At 43.6% G+C, this 18361-nt stretch overlaps 1 protein-coding gene and 1 long non-coding RNA gene across 2 annotated transcripts; one reads left to right on the top strand and one right to left on the bottom strand.

The window, feature by feature from the left end:
* Positions 1-1749: 1749 nt before the first annotated feature.
* LOC108934144 (GDNF family receptor alpha-4-like) lies at positions 1750-14602 on the bottom strand. The gene is made up of 8 exons (XM_018751676.2): positions 14194-14602; positions 9600-9884; positions 8905-8997; positions 8447-8795; positions 5837-5946; positions 5456-5590; positions 5201-5343; positions 1750-4348 (listed from the first exon to the last, which is right to left on the bottom strand). The coding sequence occupies exons 1-8, from the start codon at positions 14249-14251 to the stop codon at positions 4172-4174; spliced, it is 1350 nt and encodes a 449-aa protein (XP_018607192.2). The 5' UTR covers positions 14252-14602; the 3' UTR covers positions 1750-4171.
* Positions 14603-14861: 259 nt separating this feature from the next.
* On the top strand, positions 14862-17048 carry LOC108934305 (uncharacterized). Its single transcript, XR_001966120.1, has 3 exons — positions 14862-14921; positions 15656-15749; positions 16887-17048. It is a non-coding gene; the product is annotated as an uncharacterized LOC108934305 (long non-coding RNA).
* Positions 17049-18361: the final 1313 nt, after the last annotated feature.

Raw genomic sequence — 18361 nt, 5'->3', positions numbered from 1 at the left:
TCCAGAAATACAGAACTGAAAAAATGTCAAGGAGCCCTATTTCTGTGATGCCCATGATGCGTAAAAAAAGAAATCCCGTTGGGTGCAGACATGCTCGAATGTTGTGGGGCTCTGTGATTTTGAGCAGTCGGGGTTAGTAACACACGTTGCAACAAGACAAACAGTTAATGAATTTTACTCTGCCAGTCACACCCTTCTTCTAGCTTACACATTAGTTTATCAACTTCCATAACCTCCGTAACATCACGTTGCTTCTTTTTCCTTAATTTAAGATTATCCTTATTTTCGTAAACATTATATATTTGACATATGCTGGTCACGGGTTGCAAGATTTAATTTGTTAGTTGTCAGTCATTTAGAAGGCATGACAAGTGTAATTGATGAAGGGCCGAATGACCTCTCGCGTGTTTTCCTCTTAACGTGAGAAACAAGCTTTTCTAAAATGATGCAAAGCGTCGACCCTGAACCGTCGATGGACCTGGACGAGACAAACATTTCAATGAAGCTGAATTATTCACAGGTCTCACTTACTCTGCCGGTCTGTCATTCATCAAGTCCCTTCCTCGCTAATACATTTCACATTTGAATTTCAAACTGCCTGTGACTCCAACCATGACTTCATAACAATGTGATGCTATTACTACAATTTTACCAATGTGCGGTAATAAGGGTACGCCAGGGAGTTCGTTGACAACTATCTTCAATACATGGGCTGCCGTTAATCCTCTCGAGAAGCTCGGTGTAACTCTGTCCTTTTGACATGCCAGAAATCACACAGGAAGCTCCAGGTAATGTATGAAATGTAATCCTTTTTATTTCATGTGTGTTTTACACTTCACTGTTATTTTTTCCTTCCACGTTTGATAGAGAAGAACAACACTGACAATGTCTGAATGCAGTCAAATACCGAAGGGAAAGACGACTGTGCAGCACAAGATGTACCTTGAGAGACAAAGATATGCGCAAAGCAAACCGCGTCACTGTTCGGAACTGGGTTCAGGCAGCCAGTGGCAAATTTGTGCGAGAAGTTGGGTTCTGTTCACAGTCACTTTGGAGGGGGGTATTTCTGGAATCCAGAAGCAAATAAGTTATTATATCGAATACAGGTACTGCCACTGGATCTTTTTACAAGATGATGTGACATCTGTAATAATCTTGTTTATGGAATTGTCTCCAGAGTTTTCACTTGGGTGTTGGATGTTTTAACAGGGTATTCAGAGGGCAGCCGGTTCTGGGTCCCGTTTACAGACCAAAATACAGTCAGACACTCAAGAGCGGGTGTATGACCAGGCTTCACAAAATATTCACCTAGAAGGTACAGGTGTGTGAGGACAGAAAGCACCATCACTACCGCCAGCTTCATGAACATCTTTACCAACAGCAAGAACAATGAATTACATAACAGGGTCTAGCTTCATACAACACTCATTCTGAAACGGACAGTCAATGCTCCAAAAATCCATAATGACAATATGAAACTATAACCTTCAACTTTTTTTGCAAAGCATCTCTGCAATGGGATCAACAGCCAAAAAAAATGGATGCGCTGCAGCAGAAGGGGGTTATTTTTTGGGAAAAAACTCAATTTTAAAGCTTCATTAATTCAACAGTGTCCAGCTATAGACAGATTTAAACCAGCGCAAGAATAAATGATCACTCAGGAACTGACACAGGAGACATGCTGGGGGGAAAAAAAAAAAAAAAAAAAAAAAAAGAACAGGTCAGGACATCTGAGAAGTTAAAAAAAAAAAAAAAAAAAAAAAACAAAGAAAGAGAAGGTCTGAATCGCTCCCAATGCGGACGATGATTAAAAAGCTGTTTTCTTTGGGGTCTGCTGACATGGACACATATTGACACCCAGCTGTGGACATAAAAGCGCTGGAGTAACACAGCGGAACACAGGCTTGACTCACAACTCCAGGCATGAAAATAAATCTGAGACGTCTACAAGACTGTTGCTGCCGAGAGCCTTATGTGCCCCCCACCAGCCCTCACTCTTTTACTCCATCTTTTGCTCAGTCTCCCTCCCTATTTCTCTTATAAAAACAATCACCCTTTAGGCTGCTGTGCCTCACTCATGAGTAGAGGGAATGCCTGAAAAAGCAGCCAACACTGTCACCACTAAATGAGTTGGGATCAAAATAGAAAAACCATACTCATAATAATCATAATCATACTTTTTCACCAAACAAGCACAGAAACGACTGCTAAATAACAACAATCATCATAAATATCCATGTGTACACTTGAGGGGAATATTATTTTTCGGAGTCAGTCTCCGAGATTTTTAATGAACCCCTTAATTTTTGGCCTAATCTGTCTGAAGGCCCCATGGCTTATGGTTCCACATCCTCAGAAACACATTCAGCAGTTTTATTTTTAAATGGTTTTAAATACAAACTCTGACTGGAGCTGAACAGCAGATTACTTTTGCATCCATATCTGAGAGAGAGAAAGAGAGCGAGGGGGAGAGAGAGAGAGAGAGAGAGAGAGAGAGAGAGATGGAACACAGGCCCCCCAATCCATCTTTCATATCAGAACGCTGAGCCCACTCCTCCCCCCATCGACAATCCTTCTTACCACTGCCACCCCCTCCTCTGCCCCCCAAAGCAGAAGTTTGTTTTCTGCACCAAAAGGAAATTGCGGGAGACTTTTGCATCAGCAAAACTTCTGAACAAGAAAGTGAGAAGAAAGAGGAAAAAAAAAAAAAGACAAGAAAAGATTTATCAGGTGGTGGGGGGGACTACAGGCACTGGGATGCTTTGCAGCCTGGCGTTGGCTAAAGACTTTCTGCACCTCCCCCTCTCTGCTCTTTCTCCATTTCAGTGCCCTAGAACACCCGAAAAAGATAGCAACATTTCATGCCGTGGCATATCGACTACCTGAAACCACGGCAACACACAGAAAAAAAATGTCTGCCCCAGACAGCAGTTAAATTACTTCTTCTCTCCCCGGAGTTCAAACCCAGACTGCTCCTGCCTCTGCCGTGTAACATCACTCATGGATTTTTTTTTACTATTCTGTTTGTCAGGGTTTTGTTTCATCATCTACGCCTTTGGTGAAAGTCAGAGACCCAGTCGTGTCTGGTAGAAAGGAGCCCTCATCGCTCCTTTTTCTGATGTTTAATGGCTGTGATTCAGATTCTACTCCTGGGGAGGGCTGGAGAACAAGAAACTGAGCAAAAGATAAATAACAGGGCAAAAGGCTTCTCCTTTTCTCCCTCTTTATCGTCGTCTTTACCGTTGCTTTTTTCCCCTCCTTCTAACTATCTCACCAGTCAAGGAGCAATGCTGTTCTGTGCCTTTTAAAGTAAAGGTTAAATTGCAAGGTGATTTGCTGTTTCATTGGAAGTGGCTACAAAAAGTACTGACAGCCTTGGAGTCCACAGGATACCCTCCTTTGGAAGGCCGAGGCTGAAAGAGATGGAACGAAAAGGTTTAGCAAAGGAGAATTTACACATCCTTCCCAATGCAGAAACCAGAAAAAAGGGAAGGAGGAGGACAGAGGAGAAGGAAAGAAATATTTTTACTGTGCTGCACTGACTATCAATCCTAGAACATTAGGGCATTTTACTAAGACCGACATGGCATGAAATAAAACCAAAACTGAAATTAAAAAGCAACCCAAGCATTAAATATCGACTGCCTGGCCTCGCTATTATCACTGTTCATTATCGTTTTTTTTATCCACTTTCGCATGCTGAAGCAAGGAACCTTGCCCATAGCACAAGTCACTGAGGCTGAGAGCTGAGACACCGTTATTCGAATGAGGCGTTGGACAGCATATTGATTCACCCAGACACTACTTATTAATTCAACAAACAACTCACTTAGCTGTGCAACTTACTCTGCGCCTGCTTATTTGCTGTTTTATGTGTGGCTGATTATCAGTCTCCAGCCTACATTTCGAGGGGCGGGTGGGTGGGGGAGGAGGGTACTGATCAGATCTGATTACCTAACAGATCCAAGAGATAGAGGGAAAGCAAGAGAAGGAATGGGAAAAGACACACTGACCATTTTTAAGCAATTCTCCTCTTTCTCCCTCCTGCATCTTGTCCTCTGCACTCCCCCCCTTCCAAAACTCCTTTGTCAAAGTCACTGGGTGAGTGAGCATGTTTGTCTGTTTCTTGTGTGTTTTTTGGCACCGGAGGCAGCAGAGGGAGTCTCTACCCTCAGCACCCCCATCTCAATGTGACACAAAGCAGCAGCAGTAGGATGAGCAGCAAGAGCGGTTGGTCCGCAGACCCCCAAAGGCCACCGCAGGCGCTGGAGCCCACAGTGGACTCCTTTGAGTATGGAGGAATCACATTGAATTCTCCTTCCTCCTCCTTATCTTCAGGTTCTTCCACCTGTGAATAAAGGAGGGGAAAGAGTTCAGAGAGAAAGGGAGAGCACACAGGAGGGCGAGGACCCTGATGAGACTGTGAAAGCCCCCAAAGAACAGGGGATGTGAAAGATCACTGGCAAACGAGGAGGCATGAGTGAAGAGGAGGAAGGCATGAGTGAGCGAGGCGGTCGCAGGAAGACGGAAATACGAAAAGGAGGTGGTGAGGTTTAAGCAGTGGGAGGGTACGATGGAAAAGGAGGTGTGAACGAAAAAGGCGGAGAAAAGGAAAGAGTCAGAAGGATTAGGATAGAGAGGAAGGGAAGGAGACAGATGGGCTCGAATAAATGAATATTAATACTAGCGGATTGATGCGGTGCCTCCTGCAAACACCTCCAGCTAATCCTCTCAAACAGAGGATGGGAAAAAGAGAAGAGAGGAGAGACAGACAGAGAGAGAGGGGGAGATGCTGTGTTTGGTCACGTCTGCTCAGCGTGACACCGCTTTCCTTTCTCCGTTTGGATTTCGGGTACGAACTGTGTTTTATAATGGGAAAGGGGGATCGACGGCGGTCCAGCGACGTGCACTTTAGATAACTCAGACGCAAAACTGAGCATCTACTTTTAACCACATTTTATCACTTTTTTGCTTAGCAGGTTCCTTGATCCTAAGTAGTTTGCCCAGCTTGCTATTTTGTATGTTTATACAGATTAATATTTTACCAACGCTATTAGGGCTAAATACCGCAGTCAAGGCTGCAACAGCACTTCTCCTCCTGGGATTTGAAACCACACCATTTTGGTTAAGTCTAAGACTCACACCGCATCTCATCCCTTCAGCGCAATGGCAGGTTTTCACCACATGAGTCAGTACTCACAGTGCTGAGGTCTGGCAGAGCATCGGCACCCATGACATCACGCTGGGTGGGAGGCGAGGGGCTGGGGGTGGGGCGTGGAGGTGGGGGCGATGTCTTTTCCACCGGGCGGGGTGGCGTGCTGCCTACGGCACTCATAGCATTCCCTGGACCGGGAGAGCGAGAAGCATCAGTCGCGGTTGCGGTGAGTGTGTGCCGTGTAACAGAGAGCACAGAGGTGATGGCCAGCGCTGTGCTTCACGCTCGGGTGAAACTCACGTAGGCAGCCGTTGTCACTGAACATGTGTAGGACGCGCAGACATTCCTGCCACTGGTTCCCGCTGCCCTCGCAACTGCACCACTGAGACACCTCCATGCTGCTGTTGCTCACGTAGTTAGGAGTCATGATGGTGCCTTGAGGGGGGAAGGACAGCAGAGAGAGGGGAGGTCAGCTGGAGTCAGCATTCACACATTGCACCCTCTGGCCAAACCTGACGTTCCCTCACCTTTCACTGCATGCCAGAACAACCAGCATCAGGTCTTCAAACCCCCTACGGCTGCTGCACCTTTCTCTGTTTTCCACCCTCCTATCTGCTGTTCATGCTCCTCATCCAACCATCCTGCTCCCACCCTGCACATCTCTACTTTACTACCTCTCACCTATGAGGCCAGAATAGGCCTTGAGGCAAACGGCTCCACTCTCTCTCAGGCACCCAGAGGGGGAATGGGCGGAGGGCTGGCAGTTGTGCTGGAAATCAGCTAGTCTGGACCTGAGACAAGCCAACCAGTGCATGCGCGCGCGCGCGCGCACACACACACACACACACACACACACACACACACACACACACACACAAGCAAAAACAAGAAACACAGAAAACAGTCAGAGAGTTCTTTGTCATTGACCTGCTACACAATGATTTACTGCGCTTTACCTACAGTGACAACTGCTGGTCTGTTGCTATTAGAAATATGACAGAAGAGTGACAGGACAAATCATTCATGTTCTCCTAAAATTCTGCTGCCACTAGTACTTCACATTTAGCTGACGCTTTTCTTCAAACCAACTTACAATATTAAGCTACCTGCAATTATTTACGCATTTATATAGCTGGGTAATTCTACGGCGCAATATAAGGTAAGTACCTTGCTCAAGGGTACTACATCTGGAGATGGGATTAGAACCTACAACTTTTGAGTCTAAAGGCAGTAATGCTAACCACTAGGCTTCCAGCTGTCTCCATTATTGCATCTATTGTCTGCCAAACATACATTCTTCTGAAATATATACCAAGAAGAAGGAATATGTGTTTTGGTTGTAAATTACAGTATTACAGGTGACCAATAATAAGTTACATCATTATCTACAGGTTCCTGCTTGATTCCTTAAGGTGTTCCCATCCTTGAACTATGATTTCTTTCTTCAGTCTGTGTGTATGTATGCTACTTAATGCATAACAGGTCAATAATGGCCATGTCAGACTTACTGGAGTCATTACATTGATTCATTTAGCAGATACTTTGCTCCAAAGTGACTTCCAGTGAACACTATGTAGTAACATTAGCCCACACCTTATTCACCAAGGTGACTTACACTGCTAGATACTCTACTTACAATGAGTTACTCATCCATCTACCAGTAAAACACACTTTTTCTGTCATTTACAAACACACACTATGGGTGACTTTAGGGTCACCAATCCACCTGAACAGCATATCTGTGGAATGTGGGAGGAAACCCATGCAGACACAGGGAGATCATGTAAACTCCACACAGACTGATCGGGGATCAAACCCACATCCTCTCACACCACCCAGGCGCTATGAGACAGCAATTCTACTCCTTGTGCCACTGTGCAGTCATTAATGTGCTCTTGGCATAATTTTTTTAACGTGCATATATTATCTGTTGATAGTGTAGAAGTTATGGTAATTTATACATGGACCTCTAAAGTCACAGAAACATCTTTTTACCCTTGTTCCAAAGACAGTCAAAAAAGCATTAAGAATCTAAAAAATAACCCAACAATCACATAAATAATTACAGTTTCTTCCTTTTTCAGAATGTTGCAAATTCCTACCTCTGATACAGGCTGTAGGAACAACAAGTGTAAAACTGCAACACAGAATTTCTAAAGGAAATTTCACCGTAAAAAATATTTGTCTTTGTTGATCTCAATGAGTTCTCATTTACACAAAGCTATGAATTTCTCTGGTGTTTCCCTGAGCATCCTGAGTGGCTGTGTAAGTGGTAAGAGTGAAATCAGTGAAGTGGGAAAACAGTGCGCTTGCTGTGTGGAAGACACTGGAAACGGCAGCATTAAAGTCCTGTCTCGGTGACTGCTCTAGCTGGCAAGGGTGATAAATTCAGCTGCAGGATCAAGCTAACACGAGAAAGCACACAGATGAAAGCAACACTTTTTAACGTGTTCCTCTTAAACAAGTGTGTGCCTTCATAATTCACATCACCTCGAGACCAACATCTGCCACCTACTCCCAAACAGACAAATCTTCAAACTGTCCAGAAGACAGTGGACCCTGGCAATCTGTCACAAAGCATAATGTCTCTCCAATAGCCCCGTTATTTGGTCATGATGAGCCCATTACATGCGCCATCATCCTGCCATTCAGTTCTGAAACAGCTGAACGCTAAAACCCTTCGCACACGTACACACGCACACTTCTGCCATGTTCTTTCAATTTAACCACTTCTATACACCTTCTCTCATTCCACACCCTTTGTCTGCTCACACATAATTTTCTACATCACCGTGTGTCCCTGTAGATTGGGTAGGTTCTCCAAAAACTGTTAATATTATCTTTTTCAAACAGACTGCAGATCTGCACATTTAGCTTCTTGCTCTTTTTTTCCACTGTAATTTTCTTCTAATCTTAAAATGTGTGAGGTCTTCCTGGATTTAATTTGAAAATCAAAGGGGCATAGAGAGTCTTGGGCTGAAGAGAGCCGCACAGTGAAATTTAAGAATTTAGAAAGACTGGGAGTGAAACGTAGGTGTTATGAAAATGAATGACGTTGTCAGGCATGAATATGAGATGCAGAACAGACCCACTGACATAAATTAGCAGATAAGGTGAGGGTTTCTCTTCGCTTGCAGGTGACACATATCTCACTCCCTGGGTGTGTGTGATAGAATACAAGTGCAAATGAAATGCACATCAGTTCCATCACACACAGCCAATTGCTCACGCTGCAACTCTCCGATTGCCCAGGCTTCGCCATCGACCCCCCACACCACCCCGGCCACTGACCTGCACAGCTCATCCCTTAGGCAGTAGCCGCGCAGGCTGAGGCAGCTCGGTTTGCTGCCCCGCTCCTCATAAGAGCAGGAGGGAACAATGGTCTTGCGGCGGCGCTCCCCGCACAGTGCGTCAGCACAGGGACAGAAGAGCAGACTGAAGCTGTACTCCTCGGGCACACGCTCCAGGAAGCGCCGCAGCGCACGGTGACACTTCTGCCGGTTGCAGCGGTCGGAGCCGGGTGCCAGCTTGGTGCAAGCTACCACGTACTCGGAGCGCAGAGAGCCACACTTCTCATAGAGGCCGCAGTCCTGCGCTGCCTTCAGGCACAGGTTCTGCCCGCTCGGTGGGAGAGAGGAGGCTGCAGGGGGCATATAATCATGGAAACACACTCATGCCACTAACTGAAGAATTAAGGACACATTAGGGATGCTTAAAGGTGAAAACTGGTGGTATGTAGGGGGCAGCACCTGCCACGATGGATGCCATACGTGACATCTCAATGTGCCTCACCAGCTCCAGCTCCAAGTCTTCATATGGTGACACGTGATAGTCATCCTTGCCTGTGGCAGCAGCAAAGGAGGCAGAGTAGCACATATAAATGCAGAAATATATGGTACTGTAACCAGTGGGGTTGCAGACTGCAAGAGTACCTCTAATTCCATAATATAGCCTGCAGAATTCTGACTGTTCTCATAATCCTTAAAAAGTGGTGTCAGTTTAAAAATGTTTATACTGTACATATTTATTTAAATAATGACATTTTATTTAATAGCGAATCCGAACCAGAATAATATATTATAGCTGATAATATATGGCCGTCTGTGAGCTTAGATGAAAAACATATGCTGTAGATCAGGTAAAGTTTCATGATCTGAGACAGTTTCCAGAACTGTCATCCAGAGGCTGTTCTCCCTCCAGCGTAGTTTGCTGGATGCAATTCGATGTGATCATAAATCCTCTTTGACACATATATGCGCACTTCTGTGTGCACACGCAGGCAGTTTCAAGCTGCCAGTACTACACACCTTCACAGACATGGATACACACAGGACATCCATGTACTGCATGAGAAAGGGCAATGACTCATGATTTTCCTTGTGTTAAGCACAATGCAGAATATCTCATAACTATAAGAGGGTGTGTGACAGGCAAGCTCACTAACCCTGTGAGAATCGCACAGTCCAGTAGACCCTGAGACAGGGCTCTTCCCTACGTGAACCACGCTGGCATTTGCAAGCCAACAGGGGCTGGTACTGCTGCAGAGAGTTCTGGGCTTCCAAGCACTCCCGCCGTGCCTCAGGCCCCAGCGGGGAAACAGCCTCCTCGGCTGCACAGTACTCCAGCACCCTGTAGGACGGCGTGCAACCTGGGTCCAGCACGCAGCCATGCTCCGCTTCCAGGCAGTCCATTGCAGGTTGGGAGGGGGTCGAGGAGGCCTCTGGACTGCCTGTGCAGAGGTGACAGAGGACTTCTGTTAGAGATGGAACCAGGACAAAACGAGTGGCGGACACAGCTGCAGAGATCACAATGGACTTACAGTGTAGTTCACCAGATTTATCAACCGTGGGACTGTCCAAGGCACAGTTACATAAGTATATCGTACTTATTTCTGAGTGCAATATGGGACTTAAATTTAGATTGCAAGTCACACAGCTGTTAAACACACACAGAATAATTATCTGGCATCATAATTAGACAGAAGCACACTTCAATTAGACACATGCTGGGTAAGGGCACACATTACGATTAAAATCAAATTCAAACACAGCATGGTCACCCTATGTGAGTAACATCTCACTCATGGAGAACGCAGTACACTGGGAAAACAGTCTGTCATGACAAACATAATGCACGAGTGGCAGGAAACGACTTGTCACTGCATAAACTAATCAAAAGGTAATGTATTCTCATTTCCTATTTCATTCTATCATTTTTTACAATTGGAAACCCTAACAGAGCAAATTTCTTGAGGATCCAAGAATGGAGCCCATTCTGGGGCTTAAAAACACATGGTGGTTGCTACTCTTGCCTATAGGCCAATGTGGAATGCAAAAACCACTTACGGACAATTTTTAACTTCACGGAGTTAAAATTTAGTTAAAGATGAAAAGACATGAAAAAGTACTGTGTAAAGACTGGTTGATGCCTTCTTCAATTTTAAATCAATGGCAGATATTGATGGACAGGTTAGAAAAGAAGTGACAGAAGTGAAAGAAGTGGATATCTCCATGGTCAACAAAGGCCGAGTGGTTAGGAAATGTTATTAGCAATATAACCACGAAGGAACGAAAGTTCAAGAGTGGGTTCAGATAAGGGGAACAACAGCACAAAATGATGAAAACATGTGGCTTCACCGAATAAATCTTTCGGCAAGCCGAGTGGTTTCAAGTCATATTTGAAAAATGGAAAACTGAGAAATAATTGTTGTATGATTTATAAAATGTTTGCAATATGTTCTGTACAGCTGCCCCAACATTATGACTGAGTCATTTTTTAAGCCAAGTAGCCATGACAATTGAACCTAAACTTGAACAAGGAACAGATCACCCTCAATGCAGATGTGATACTTTCCTGATGCAATGCAGCGGAAGTGAGAGCATGGTACTCATACGGATTTTATTAATCTGGCAGCAAGCAACTCCCAGCCTCAAAACTCCCTCAATAACTGGGTGATTAGCTGAACCATGGACGGAGGTCATTTTCAAAGGCCCGTGAGGTCGCTATGAATTTCAAATCAAGGTTAACCAGAAACACACACATATTCACTCTCCCAAACCTTTATGACTGAACTCAATGCACGTACCCTCCTTGGTTGATTCTTTTGTGTATACACTGTGTTTCTTGGGCAGCAGTAATGTAGGCGGCTGTGGTCTGAACTAGTCTGTAAAACCAGTCTACACATCAACACTGAGCAGAGCGCATTTATGACCAGAATACCAATCACGCACATCTTACTTCCACATGGTTAGTAGTAAGTTAATATGTGCTTCATTTACATGCACAAATCAAAGCAAGTCCACTTTTACACCAGGGGTTCCGGAGATCCAAGTCAGAAAAAAATCTCAACCCCAGGACTCCAAATGAATTATGTCTGCAGATAATGATATATACAAAAAGAGCAGCCATCGCAATGATTAATCATGATATTGTCTGTAAACCTCTACTGCCTGATTCCACTGGATGAACGGAGAGGGCTGGTGGTACAATCAAACTGACATAACATCAGGTTATATACATTTATCAAAAAGACATAGTAGATACATTGGTTGAAAATGTCATGTCTATTTAGGCTAAATTTAAAGTAATGAAAGGTTGAGTCATGATGAAACTGGTTTGGAGGTCTGTTGATCATGAATAAGAAATGGGTTCAAGTATAAAACTGTAAGCAATGAACGTCAAGTTTGATAAAAGTTTCTGCAAAGCAAACATGCCATTTAAAATTGTGATGTACTCAAGTAATTAAATTATTATTCTTGGTATTAATATTATGCCCTTTTAAAAAGAGGATGATAGCTCAGTTTAAAAAAAAGTAGATCTATACAACAGGGTGCTTGGAATAAGGTACGTGGAAAGTAAACCGATTTTAAACAGATATTACTTCTATATTGTTCAGAATATATTCTGAACCGCTTGTCCCCTACAGGGTCGCGGAGAACCGGAGCCTAACCCGGCAACTCGGGGCGTAAGGCTGGAGGGGGAGGGGACACACCCAGGATGGGATGCCAGTCCATTGCAAGGCACCCCAAGCGGGACTTCAACCCCAGACCCACCGGAGAGCAGGACCCGGTCCAACCCACTGCGCCACCGCACCCCCCTTCAGAATAATTGGAACATATATATTTCATATATTTTGTAGATGTTATATTTATGCTTCATCAGTGACACACATTATTATCTTAATGTCTGAAAAATCCAGCAGTGTCTGAGAGATGGTTTCTACACCAGGAACCACAGATCACTGGTAACCAGAAGTGTTTTGGTGGCACATGTGGCTTTTCTGAGACGCGTTCTTCCGCACGGCATCCTAACGTGGTGATCAGCCCGTATGTTCTGCCTCCAATACTGGTGATAGACTTACACCAGTGGACAGCTGGCTTATTTGCATGTATTGCTGTGTTAATTTCACTCAACAATGCACAATTCTCAGGCAAAGCAAAGGAGAGTAATACTCTGAAATGTGACATTATGATTTTAAGAGAGCTGTGTGAATCATTGTTTGTTTTTTCAATATAGTCACGTATTTTCCTTGCAAAATTTATCTTAATTTTTCTGTACACAGGGTGTGCTACCTGTTGTATAAAACATATTGGTTTGAACAGGTAATTCTCTATTAAGACATTAAAATGTTTTCTTGTCTCACCAGATTAACGGTGTTTTGTCAGCATTTTTTGAGATGGCTGTGATCTTTTGGAAATGTTATGAGAGCCCTTAAATACAAGTGTGTGGGAGGGTGAAAGTATTCATCAGTTTGTGTTGTGGACCTGTTAAATGAATGACATCAACCAGACGGAGATCTGGGGCAAAAATATTATCAATAGCATTGAACTGAGTTATATTTAAATATATTGTGGGACACATCAACCCCCATCTTGGTACTTAAATGTGAACTAATGAAAAGGACTCAAAGAGTAAGTGATCTAGCAAACAAGTAATTACAGGCAAATGTAAGTGGAAAACTAAAAATAGTAAAATAATAAGGGGATTAATTTCCTTTGAAGCCAGACTGTTTTTATTTCAAGGATTGTGTTGCACTCAACATTTCACTCCTCTACAGAAAATTCTATTAACGTCACACTCCCTCAGCGTTTACTCATTATCACTTCTCCTTGTGTTTAGAGGAAATACACATTTCTGCACAAAATTGTGGGAATCAACGCTAGCTATCCTTCAAATTGATGGATGTATCAGATTTTTTGCTCTTTATATATTTAACAGATTTTTTTCCCCGGTTTATTTTAGTTCTTTTTAATAAGTTTGTTGTTTATTATGATGGCCCACATTTGGTGGTCAGTCACATTAAAAGTGAATGTTAACATTAAAACATGCAACCTATGGTAACTAAGAATAAGTTAGTGTTAATGTTACACCCTGTCAAGTTAATGTTAATATTAAATGTGTGTAAATGTGGAGTTTATGTTAATATTAAGTCTACGTTAATGTTAAGTGTGCGCTAATGTGAAATTTATGTTAACATTAATGATTAACTGTGTGATGATGTGAAGTCTGTGTTAATGTTCATTTTGTGTGAGTTACTGTTAGTATGGTAACGTGAAGTTTGTGTTAATCATTGCTGTCACAATGTTAGGAGTGTGATAATATGGACTCTGTTAGTGTTAATGTGAAGTGTGTGAATAAATGTGAGGTGTGTGTTAGGCTCTGCCCTGGTACTAGTAGTCAGTCAGTGTGTGTGACCTGAGGGAGCTCTTTTCCATACGACGGAGAGCCATAAAATCCGACGGACAATGAATGAGACGGGCGGGGGGGGAGGCAGTGAGTGAGAGGATTTCCAAACGCTTTAAATAAAATAAAGTGTGTACACGAAACAACACGAAGCAACACAAAGCAACACGAACGAAGCAACGAGCTGTCAGCAGCACGCAGGAGACGCAGGCAGGGCGACGCGGGGGGCACGACTAGACTAGTCGAGACAGAAAGTGTGTGCGCGCGTGTGCGCGGCCAGGCTTTTGAGACAAATGCATCACACGCACGGCACGGGCAGAGTAAAGCAGGGTAAACAGAAGAGGCGGGCGGCTCACCCGTGATGATGAAGATCATGCTGAGGGGCAGCAGCAGCAGCACTCTGAGGAGCACCATGCTGTCGCAGACCGTCCACTTTGCCCACTTTCACGCGCTGTCCTCCCGCGGCAGGTGGGAAGCTTCTCGGCAGCGCACGTGCCCACGAGCCAGGTAGCCTCTCATCGAGTATTCAGCGCGGTGTATTTTACCGTAGTCCGCCACTTCGCCGGGCTGAGCAGCGCATAAAATCTCACTACGACATTAAAAAATAGTTAGGAAGAAGAGCCTTCCCCCCCCCTCCACCCCTAAACGTTCCGAACGTGAAAGGCATCACATTCGAGCGGGCGGGAAACACACAGGTGGTGCACGAGGCGCCTTTTCCCCGCGAAACTTTTGGGTGTGCAGCCTCGCGTCACCGCGCGAGCTCCATCTCCCATCTTCCCGCCGAGAGGAGCCGCGCTCGGGTCGCGAGCGCTACGAGGCACGAGCGCTCGCTGGTGAACCGGGCTATGCCGGCCGGGGTATGCGGCGATGCACAGAGACTTACAAGGATATGTTGGCATATAATGGGGTGTATTAATATTTCACATTAATGCCCTGCGCTCTGATTGGCTCTGCTCACCACCGCCGGCTACAGCGGGAATAAAAAGGCGTCCGCGAGGCTGGACACAATGCAAATGAAGTTATGAGGAGACGGACTGCTGGACTTTGACAGAAGTGGCGCGCTGCGCGTTACCGACCCCAAAACGTATGCGGTTTTTTCCATTTCCACTCGTTACCTTCTTTCGCGTTATTTTCCCTCGACTTTTATCCACAGACGCCCCACTTTGGGTGAGAAAAGTTATACCGGGAAGCTGCCAGCACCAGTGGAGAATATTATACTGAAATCCACAAATGGTGAAAAATTACCTCAGAAAATAGACTGGAATGAAGAACAAGGGTGCCGATGTATCACTGAGGCAGGCTAAATTCATGATAAATTCGTGATAAATGAACAGTCCACGTAGGTAGTGAATTTAAACGAAAAATGAGTTATGATAAAAGGAAGCAGTTGAGTCTAAAGCCTAAAGGTGAAATTAAAGTCTAGCAGGAGTGGGCAGTCGTCGTTCGCAGTAATGCCAATGCTTCAATATTACTATGGTTACCTCATCGACAGAAGGTAACACCTAATGGGGCAGGCAAGCTGGGGTAGGAAAGGGTTAACAGTATAGAGCAGGGGTCTTAACCCGGGATCCGTTGATCCGTTGGGAGTCTGTGGATGGGCTGCGGGGGATGGAGGGCTTAAGCGAACGCTTTCTTTGAAAGTAACAAAACTTTAAAACAAACAACTGAAAGTACTGTGCTCTTACCATCTTTTCATTATTTGTGAACGTAATCAGCTATCAATGGCAAAGACTGAGTGCAATACCCTTAAAATTTTATGGACATTTTTGTAGGAGAGGATTATTAGTGTCCTTAATTTGAAATTTCCTTCATTTCTAGTTCTTCGACAGCTCCGTGGAATAGGACAAGCTGAGAAACTCTGATTTAGAGAATCTGTTTGCAGCACAGGTACCCAGTATCCCACGTTTTCGAGGTAGGTATGAAATAAAGAGGCGTTCGGCCCTCTCTGCGTAACCAGATGCCTCTTTAGAGGAAATATTTCTTTAAATTCAGCATGTTGAGTTTTTAATACATCTGAAATAATTCTGAATAATAAATGATCTCTCTGTTTCACCCCCACACAGTGCAACTGTCTGTGAAATTGTCAATTATTTCAGCTACAGGTATATTTATCTCACAAAATGTTGCAGTAATGGCATAAACTGCTCCTCTTGCTTTTTCTTTTACCACACTTCAGTGTCACATTAAAACCCCCCAAGGAACTAGTTATTAGGCTTAAGTAAGCATAATTTGCTTACTCCAGTGTAATATCACCTAGAGTCAAGCTGTATCTGCTGAGACTTGACTTTTATTTGCAGAAAATGATCCTTTTTCAAGTTGAAAACCTGGGTTCAGTGCTGACAGTATTTCTGTATCACAGCTAAAAGCAGGACACCTGTGATGAGATGATGATTCATATTAGTCTCTTGTAACATAATTGTGGGTGCAGGGTTATGGCATTTAAGAACACAGAGTTATACATTTAAGCTTGCTAGTTTGAACCCCAAAAAGAATCTTCAGATGTATAAACAGGGTAGTTTGTAAGTTGCTTCAGAGACAAATTTTGACTCAACAACCCAGCACTAATGAAGAGTGGTGGCAAGTACTCATGATCCTATCTACACTGCAGCCAAGTCTAAAATGTGAAGTAATGCATAACTGAGAACTATAACCATGACTTGCACTTAAATTAAAAATTAGATTGTAAACTCTCTCATCTGAGTAGATGGATTTTTTTCCACATAACATACTTGGCCCTCAGTAAAACAATAGCATTATTATGCATTTTGTAATCAGATGGACTTGATCAATCTCTGTGAATTGCAGATTTAAATGGTTGCAACTCACATTTTGTGACCTCAGGGGATGATGATTCCTTAGGGGCTGACACAAATGACATTAAATCCAGATGTAGTTTGAAGCAAAAGTAAGTCTCAAAGTTGCATGAAAGATTTGTGTAGGAGTAGTCATGGCCACCGTCAAAATATATTTTAACTACTCTTTAAAGTAACCCAGTGTTTGCTCAGTCATGCCTAATCAATCTAATCAAAGATAATTCTGTTTCTCCCAGAAAGAACACTTTATGGCCCATTTGACAGCTGTCAGTAAGAAGGCCTGCAACTAATCAACGGAGCACCATTACATTAGCTGTCATTTGCTGGCCTCTTGACCCCCAGCTCTGTTAGCTATTTCTTTGCATGTGTTTCCACCCAGGTTGGAACAATACATCAGAAAGCACTGCCATCTGTCTCTGTCCTTTCAACATCTACCTTTCTGTTCTCCCACTCTCATTTGCCCAAGTAGCCATAGAGCAAGGTCTCGTTCAATTAATTGCCGAGGCCCTTCTGTTCTGTCTAGTGCAGACTAAAGGCCACTTTAAAGTTTGTGACTTAGGAGGTCTTGTGTTGCCACATGCAGCGTTACATAAATCCCATAGGGAGAGAAGAGAGGAAAAAAGCAATCAATGGCATACACACTGTGAGTCCTCTGAATGCTTGTGTGTTCCACTTGAATAAATGAATAATCCCAGCACACAGTGATGTGAAACAATTTAAAAAGCAGCGGCAAATCAGCCCTTCAAAATAACAGCACAATTACTGCAATTCACATAACTAGGCTAAAGATGCCTTTAGAGCCTTCTTCCTCACAAAGACACATGAAAATCCGTCTCTGTTCCACAAGACTCAATCAAGGACTGCTGTACTCCTAGGGTCTTCTTTGAAAAGAAACATACATTTTTCCATCTTTTAAAAAGATGTACAGTAAAATGCTTTCAAAACTTTTCTTGTTTTTTCTTCTTTTACTGTGGCTGCTGATGATATAAACTAATCTAATGTGTTGGACAATGATGTGAGAAAATCATTAACTTTTCTTTCCTGTTGGACAGAGTTCGGTTATTGTGGTGTTATGAAAAATATGTAAGTGCAGAAATATAAATGGAAAATCACTGAGATTAATGAAAATGGGACGTCCCTCCAACATTCACGGCGTTTTCACTCGAGGTCACAATGATGGAGTGTATCTAGAATGTCAGTCCATCACATGTTCACTTACAGTCATCCACCAAAGTGGTAGAGGTCAGTCCTGGGCCTCGACTTCCCCTCCGCAGGAGAGGTTTTGTTTCATCTGATCTGTTACACAATAGTTTCACTGTGACAACCATGTTTATTTAAATTAACTGCAATAATTCAAATAGAACCTGTTTTAGACTCATTAATTTGTCAGTGTGAACATGATTTACCTCTGGGAATAACATTCTGTTAGTGAGGAGATTCTGTTGTGTGCATTTGTGGTAAAGACGCAAGTTCCCTATAGAGGATCATTTGTGAAAAAGCAAATCCACTTTCAGAAATCACTTACCCAGCAGAGGGTCATGGTGGTCTGGAGCCGATACCAGAAAGCACAGGTTGCAAAACAAGGTACATGCTGGATAGGATAACAGATGACTGCAGAGCCATCGCACACACAGGGACAAAGAAAGGTCAATTTTAGATTTACCGCTTTGAAACCCAGCTTTGGAGTGTGGGAGGAAACCCATATAAAACA

This window comes from Scleropages formosus, chromosome 4, assembly GCF_900964775.1.
Source record: "Scleropages formosus chromosome 4, fSclFor1.1, whole genome shotgun sequence".
NCBI classification, from domain to species: Eukaryota; Metazoa; Chordata; class Actinopteri; order Osteoglossiformes; family Osteoglossidae; genus Scleropages; species Scleropages formosus.
This window is presented reverse-complemented; position numbering and strand designations above follow the sequence as displayed.

What these genes read in the sequence shown, in the direction of transcription:
- LOC108934144 (XM_018751676.2), bottom strand. Translation starts at nt 14,251, where the DNA reads ATGGTGCTCCTCAGAGTGCTGCTGCTGCTGCCCCTCAGCATGATCTTC. An exon ending in TATGGCATCCATCGTGGCAG is followed by an intron (nt 8,796 to 8,904) that starts GTGCTGCCCCCT and finishes TGCCCCCTGCAG; the next exon opens with CCTCCTCTCTCCCACCGAGC. An exon ending in CTCTGCCAGACCTCAGCACT is followed by an intron (nt 4,349 to 5,200) that starts GTGAGTACTGAC and finishes CTTTATTCACAG; the next exon opens with GTGGAAGAACCTGAAGATAA.